The 7,831-nt window shown below is 31.2% G+C and overlaps 1 protein-coding gene across 2 annotated transcripts; it reads left to right on the top strand.

Annotated features, from left to right (window-relative positions):
• Positions 1 to 1,525, top strand: LOC21398535 (transcription factor bHLH75). Of its 2 annotated transcripts, none has more exons than XM_024167495.1 (6): positions 1 to 319; positions 443 to 562; positions 710 to 775; positions 871 to 939; positions 1,064 to 1,129; positions 1,217 to 1,525. In XM_024167495.1, the coding sequence occupies exons 1-6, from the start codon at positions 137 to 139 to the stop codon at positions 1,313 to 1,315; spliced, it is 603 nt and encodes a 200-aa protein (XP_024023263.1). In that variant the 5' UTR covers positions 1 to 136; the 3' UTR covers positions 1,316 to 1,525. The 2 variants fall into 2 exon arrangements, with proteins under 2 accessions (XP_024023263.1, XP_010099250.2); XM_010100948.2 differs by having other exon boundaries at positions 1,049 to 1,129.
• Positions 1,526 to 7,831: the final 6,306 nt, after the last annotated feature.

The following is a 7,831-nucleotide window of genomic DNA, read 5'->3' as shown; positions in this document are numbered from 1 at the left end:
TTTACCAATTACAAAAAGCCTCAAAATCCTTAGATTTGGACTCCAATATGTATGGAGCTCATTCTTAAAGACAATCTTAGTTTATAAATGCATTAGGAAATCTCACCTCAAGTATATAATAAATCACATCATATATATGGGTTTCTCTTGTGATTATACTTTCTCTTATCAACAACAACAGCAAACTCGTCTCCCCATGAACTTCACTCAAAAAACTCAAAGCTTTCCCAATTCCAATCATCCAAATATTGTCCTAGTTGATCATCATTCCATGTCGCTCGCTGCTGATAATCTTCACCTTCCAGACAACAAAGAAAAGGTACATGATTATTTTTATTTTGCTAATAGTTTCTAGTTAATTAATTGATCTTTCTGTCTATGTGGGGGTAATTTGTAATATTTGAAATTGTTTGCTGTTGATGTTGATATATGTACTTGGCAGAGCAAAGGAGGAACAAAGAGAAAGAGAGACCGTTCCAAAGACGCCAACAATACTGAAGAAGTTATTCACGTAAGAGCAAAGAGAGGCCAAGCTACTGATAGCCACAGCTTGGCAGAAAGGGTATACTACTCTATACATGTTCCATCAAATAATATTTTCTTTCTTTTTCTTAAAATCCCTTCTTAAATGCCTTTTGTAATCGTGTTTAACGGAGCGTAATACACGAGTTTATGCATGATTAATTAGCTAGTGATTTGCTCAAAATAGGTAAGAAGAAAGAAAATAAACGAGAGGTTAAAATGCCTTCAAACTCTGGTTCCAGGATGTTACAAGGTAAGAATTACTTTAATCTGTTGCCCAAGACTTGTAAATGATATGACAATTAATCAATAACTATAACATATATACATATATATTTCTTCAAGCAGACAATGGGAATGGCAGTAATGTTGGATGTGGTTATCAGTTATGTTCAATCACTTCAGAATCAGATTGAGGTAATAAGTTTAAACTACAAGAAACTGGAAATATATATATATATATATATATTCCATATGTTTTTGTTGCTTGAAACTAAAAGTAAATATTTCTTTTCCAATTTTAAAGTTTCTATCCATGAAGCTTTCTGCAGCAAGTATGTACTACGATTTTAGTTCGGCGAATACGGATACTACCAACGCAATTCAGGTACTTCTTTTTACATCTTCATGATGTTTTTTGTTTTTAAAACTCTCTTAACGCCATGCAATTCCCACCTTTGAAACTGAAAAACAGGTCAGAAATGCGCTTATGACTCAAGGGACAAACGCAGTACATGTGAATCAGAAGTTTGGAAGAGAAGTGTATGGAGGATTTTCTCAAAGCTTCCACTGATCAATGCCTTTGCAACACTTTTCCCACGCAGAGTACTCTGTTTTTCATGCTTGTAATTTTATTTTATTGTTTATTTGTTTGTGAAAAAGAAGAGTTGTAAATGAAAACCAATGATATTATTTGAAGGACTTCACGTTGTGGAATTTCCCAAGAATTATTTGTAGTTTCGGTTAATCATAATCAGAATAATTAGAGACTTTCTTTGTATCATTGTACCTTTTCTTTGTGGGTGGTGGTGGAAGACAAACATACTTAATTATATCAAGCATTGTGGATCACTTTCATGTATCTATATAAGTAATCATAGTGACAACCAATGAATCTAGGTCATATACGATCAATCGTTTTCACACTTGAGATTCATTCTTCGTATTTAAAACGTTGAATGGCACGGATAGTTGGAGATGTTGGCAATGTAGATTTTAATTTTTTTTCCACTTAATTAGGGATAAGTACTGGTGTCTTCATACTCCTACTCAATGCTACATTTCTGAAATTACTAGTCTAATGAAAAGGAGACTTGTCCATGCTCTCGTCAATAATGCACAAAAAGTTTGTGCACATCAAACACATAATCTTACTATATTCTAAAGAATAAATAACTTATTCAAAAAACCAAATCTCTAACGGATGGAGAGAGAGTCACGGAGCGATCGTTCCTTATTGCCACTATTAGTACTTTTGTGCTTGTGGACCTAATATGAAAAACTCCATAATGAATAGTCAAAGTATGTTCGAAGGACTAGGCAGGTACTTTGAATCCTAATTAATAAGGGGTTTCAATGGCCCATGCAGATGAGGACAGATCGAAGAAAACCACCTAATAATCCCTAGAATGATCTGTCATCTAAGGGCCTTTACCCTTTCGAGGGACACAACAGCCGTGTTTAGAATTGATCCCGTTTTTATTTTTCACGTTTTTCGATAAAGAAAAAATGAAAACGGTGTTTGGTGTAATAAAGATAAAAAAACAGAAATGAAAACGATTTTTTAGTTTAGTGTAAAATGAGAGAGAAATGAAAAATGACTTTTAGTCGTTTTTTTATTTTTTATTTTCGTTTTCTCCTCTCTCGAGCAGAGAGAGAGAGAGAAACATTAATAAGTTTTTTACACTGAAAACAATCTCTTGATAAAATTATCAAACGCATTTTCAAAAATGATTTCTGTCTGAGATTGAACATACAAAAAATAAAATCATTTTAAAACGAGTTTCAATCGCGCCTAATATATTATTCAGACACACACAGGTATGTTTGACACTTTAATGTATTAGAATTATACTAATATTTTGAAGGTTGAACTTTTCAAGATTGTTGGCAGTTAAAGTGTTGATTTCTAGCTGGAATATATAAGTGATAATTGAAAAGGGCTTGATCTATAGCACAAAGGGTTTAGATAAAAGATTTCAAATTCTGATTTATATCTGTGCTTATTTCAAAACACACTAAACCGTAAATATTAATATATGTTTTATCGCCAGGAAGTTTATGCCTCGGCATTAAACCAAGTGTTGGGAAAAAGATTTTATTAGGGGATCTTGCTGTAGGGTGGTAAAAATATGTTTACCTTGCCCGATAAAACTAGAACTAACTAATCACCCTTATACCTTGTTGTGTGTATCAAACGCCTTTTCACTCAATACGGCGAAGCAAGCAAAGCTAGAGCTCAAGCCCATTAGCTACAAGTCACGAGCTCAAAGCCTCAAACTAGCTCTTGTCATCCCAGAAAATGATTTTTTTTTTTTTTCTATCTCCTACAAGCACTCTTATTCATCTCATGGAGTTAAATCCGGATACTTACAGAAAGTGAATCTCATTTTTATGAGGATTTATTGTTATGGGATGAATATCATTTTTCTTTTTGTACAAACATTTTTATATCGTTAGATTTTCAGTTCAATTTTGAATATTTTATTTTATTAGAATTGGGTACCCTACCATTAACTTGTCTATCGATATGATATTATAGATTATGCCTTTCTCTCTTTTACAAGACAAAATAAAATAAATCATTACAAATTCTATTTTGTTTCGGTTTTAGATGGTTCATGCATGTCTTTCAGAGTTATAAAACCAGAGAAGCTGAGAATAAAGCCATGGGTCCATTAATTTGTTTGCTTGTCCCTAACTTTAAAGGCCAATAGATGGTATATATCCAGAGTTGAATGTTGTGACCTAATAAGTGTTGGTTGCATTTGAATTGTGATTTGCTTATTATTGATCATTTTAATGTGGTTGGTACAATGTGTGGGACAATTCCTATACCTACAATGAGCAGGTTCAGAGTCTCTGGTTGAGGTGAGAGAAGCTAGTTAGCCTTATTTCGTGTATCTTTTGTTCTCGGTGTCTTCCATAGTTGATACCTGCATTATCAGCATTTTTTTCTTACCTTTTAAAGGGTCTTTATCATCGAAATTGCTCGTTTTAAATAATAAATATAAAAAAGATTGATATCACATCAAACTCAAAACGTATGTAATTCTTAATATAAATATGTATAAGGCATGCTTGTTTAGTCGTATTATAAAGTCGGGTCAGGCCAACATAGAGTTAACGCCGAAATTTATGATTTTTTAAAAATTGGGAAGACACAATGAAAAATTCATATTTTTTAATAAATTATATTGTGACCCCCCTTTTTGTTTTAAAAATTACATTTTGACCTTAAAATTTTTGACAATTTATATTTTTGACTTTGAATTTTTGAAAAATTAAATTTTGACCCAAAATTTTTAAATTTATATTTTGGCTGCAAAAGTTTTGAAAAATTACATTTGACTCCAAAAGTTTTGAAAATGTAATTTTAACCCCTTATATAATATGTCATGACATTAAACATTATATTATGTTATGACAATATAATACAATACACCTTATATAATGCAGTACGATACAAGTTATCAAATAGATCTGTGTATATATGAAAAATGGTTAGAATCTGATTAAAAAAAAGGGGGCCTCAAAGCAGTATAAAGTTAATCGAGTATTTTTTTCTACTTTTTTTAATATATATAAGCGATATTAATCTCATACGTTATAAGACATTAATTAAAATTATTTATTGTTATATTTGGTAGAAACAAGTTTTGAAACCCATATCAAAACTCTGAAAATAATTTATATATAAAACTTTTTCTTGTCCCTAAAATAAACCAAAAAAAAAAATGATGTTTTGAAGAGGCCTCTACACTTCATGAATTACGATTTGTGATTATAAAACAATAAAAGGTCACGTAACTCTTGTAATTTGTGTACTTTTAACTATAGGGATGACAGCGGGACAAAGAAAATTGGGAGCGATTTACCATCTCCATCATTGATTAAAAAAAATGGGACGGAGTGTTGGGGAATCTCTCTTGAGACCTTCTCCGTCCCCAACTCATTCCTCATCAAATAAAATAATGCATTTTAAAATTATAACAACTTAAAACAAAATAAAAAATATATATTTATAAATTTAGACCAAGTCAAATAAAATAAATCAAATTCTAAACAGATAAATCCAAATTTTAGATTACTAGTTAGTTGTATTTTTTTTTTGTAATAGAAGTATACAAGTTGCGGTGATTAGTCTTACCTGTTCATTCTTTTCTAGTGAAAAGAATTCATTATCTTTAAAACGTTAACATTATATATATATATATATATATATATATGAGATATATAACTTACGTACATCAGGATAGATTTGGGCATAAAGTGCTTCTTCCATTCTGGTTCCATCACGAATTAGCGATAATATTTTGTCCTTATCTCTATCCCAGCCATAATTTTAATTTTCCATCCCTGTCCTAATCATGGCGAGTCCTACGGGTAATAATGACATCTTTATTTAAACATGTTTTGTGAAGTTCTTGCTAAAAACCTTCGTGAAGACTAGCATTTCTCTATTTTAAAACAGTAAGAATTTGTATTTTTAGAATAATGTTTTTTTTATTCAAAACACTTGATTTTGGAACACAAATCAAACGGCCCTTAGAGTATCTTCAATGCAAAGTCAAATTAGCATGTAAATCTCAAATTTTATTTGATTAAAAAATATTCTCCAAATTAATACTATTTTTGATGTTATATATGACCTATATCATATTTGGTGGTAAATTTGACATCAAGTATAGCATATGTTTAATTTTTAGCTATTTTATTTGATTAAAAAATATTCTCCAAATTAATACTATTTTTGATGTTATATTTTACCAATATCATATTTGGTGGTAAATTTGACATCAAGTATAGCATATGTTTAATTTTTAGCTATTATTGATTGATGTATTGAGTTTTTCATTTTATCAGTATAAAATTAGGAATTTCATTTTGTTTTAGAACTAGAAAGTTAGTTTCACAATTTTGAGATAATTATGACAAAAAATAAATGTAGCGTTTGAAATAATATTGGATCAAAAATCAAAATAATATACTTAAGGGAAAAAAGCTTAAATTACATCCTGAGACAAAGGAGGTTTCTAAGAATCAAGACCTATAAATAGAGGAAGGAATGATAAAGGGAACGTTTTCCTTTCTAGACATCGAGACTTTGCCGACCGACTGCAGATAGACCCACCCGAAAGCCCATTTGTATTTTAATACTCAATGAAATATAGTTATTTATATTATTTTTGTGTATTTAAATTGGTTATGTTCTTGAGATTTTATTTTTTTTGGTTTCATCTTAAGTATTTTAATTTAGTTTATTGTAGTTTAATTTAATTTTAATTTATTTTGTCTTGGTGTAATTTTACTTTATTTTATTTAGTTTGATATTTTGTTTCCCGTCCAAATAATTTTATTTCCCTTAATTTCGATATTTTAATCAAGAGCAAAGGGTTAAATTGGAAAGTTGGAGCTCAACTGGAAAGCCCAAATCGTGCGTGTACGTTTCTCACGGAAGAGGCGCGTCTTAGGAAGACAAAGAAGCAGTGGGCAGCCAATCGCGGAGCATCGAGTGTCTAGCTGTCGGCCACCTTCCCAGCGCGCCCGCTCTCATGCCATGCATCCCAAGTTTCCTTGCATACGCTCTAGTTCTATAGCTCTCACATTTTGCCAAGTGTCCAAGCTCAGTGGCCTGCTAGTCTCATGCTACCTCGTGACCGACGCACACTGAATCCTAATTATTTCCCTCTTTTCTCGCATTTAATTAGAATTCGTTTAATTTATTAATTTAAATTTTTAATTGAAGTTGAGATATGATTTTATATGAAATTTTTTTATTTTAATAAAAAAATTAAATGTAATTATTTTAAAAAAAATTTATTGTAATAAAATTTAAATCAATGAAATGAATAAAATTTTAATAAGAACCATTCTCGATTAACAAAAAAAAAATCCCCAGCACAAGGGACGAAGGAGAAAAAAAAAAGGGAAAATAAGAGGGAAAAAAAAGAATATACGGCATCGTTCACTTTGCAGATTTGAATTTTCAATTCGAGCTGAGATGTGACATTTTATGAGAGCTTTTTACTGTAGCAGAAAAAATTAGATATGACATTTTCTGAGAACTTTTTATTATAAAAACTTAAAATTGAAAATTCGAATCAGTGAAATGAACGAGGCCTTAGTTTGAGGTTTTGTTTTAAAGTGTCTTTATTTTTTGAAACAATTTAAAATACTTCTTAATATATAAAAAAAATTAAATTATTTTTTTTATTCATTTTTATTTATAAAACTAATCGATTTACTGACGTTACATATTATTAAACATTAACTGAAGGAATTAAATTCAAATTAAAAGTATAAAGATGATTTAAGTATTAAGAAAATAATAAATAATTTATTACCACATCACTCCCTTCATCTTTCTCCTTCCTCTTCTCCTCCTTCTCGTAGTTTCCAGGAATGGCGAGTTCTTCAGGTTCGCTGAGGGAGGGAAGAAAAGGATCCACATCACCGACGACCTCGACGACGTCGTCGGCGATGAGGAAGACGAGTCCTAGAGGGAATGGGGTCAAAAATCGACGCCTAATTCCGACGACGACGATCTGAAGCTGAGTGATCTGTCGAAGATGGCGATGTCGGAGATCCAGGCCGAGTTGGCGAAGCGCTCAGTCGGGACCGGCCTTCGACTTCGTCAAGCTCCGATTGGGCGTCAAGCGAACTTCGGTATCCATTTTTTGATTCTTCGACAAAAAAATTCACTTTTTTCTCCCATTGTTTGCACTTGCCCTTTGTGTTTCAATAAACTGCTATTCTCTCTATATAGATAACAATTAGTTATGATTTTGGCATTTGGGTATCAGAGAATTTGAAATCAGAATATTGGGTTGAGGACCAGTGATTTGCATTTGTTTTGACTTTTGTTGGGTGCAGCACAATATGGGTTTGGTTTGAAATTTCATTTGGGAAATTCTCATTTTCTTTCTGTGTTCCATTTTCATATCGGTGGGGTTCGTCATTGACAAAGTTGGACAAAGGAAGATTTGTTTTTTTTTTAAAATTTATTTTGGTGATTTCAGAAAGAAACAAAAGTTTAGAAACAAAGTCGAATTATTGATTTTAATTATGTTCTTTTGTATAACATTTG

Source organism: Morus notabilis, unplaced genomic scaffold, assembly GCF_000414095.1.
Source record: "Morus notabilis unplaced genomic scaffold, ASM41409v2 Scaffold20, whole genome shotgun sequence".
In the NCBI taxonomy this organism is placed as follows: domain Eukaryota; kingdom Viridiplantae; phylum Streptophyta; class Magnoliopsida; order Rosales; family Moraceae; genus Morus; species Morus notabilis.
This window is presented reverse-complemented; position numbering and strand designations above follow the sequence as displayed.

Coding starts and splice junctions, on each gene's coding strand:
- LOC21398535 (XM_010100948.2), top strand. CDS start 137: ATGGGTTTCTCTTGTGATTATACTTTCTCTTATCAACAACAACAGCAA. Junction 320..442: donor TTCCAGACAACAAAGAAAAG/GTACATGATTAT, acceptor TGTACTTGGCAG/AGCAAAGGAGGAACAAAGAG. Junction 1,130..1,216: donor ATACTACCAACGCAATTCAG/GTACTTCTTTTT, acceptor ACTGAAAAACAG/GTCAGAAATGCGCTTATGAC.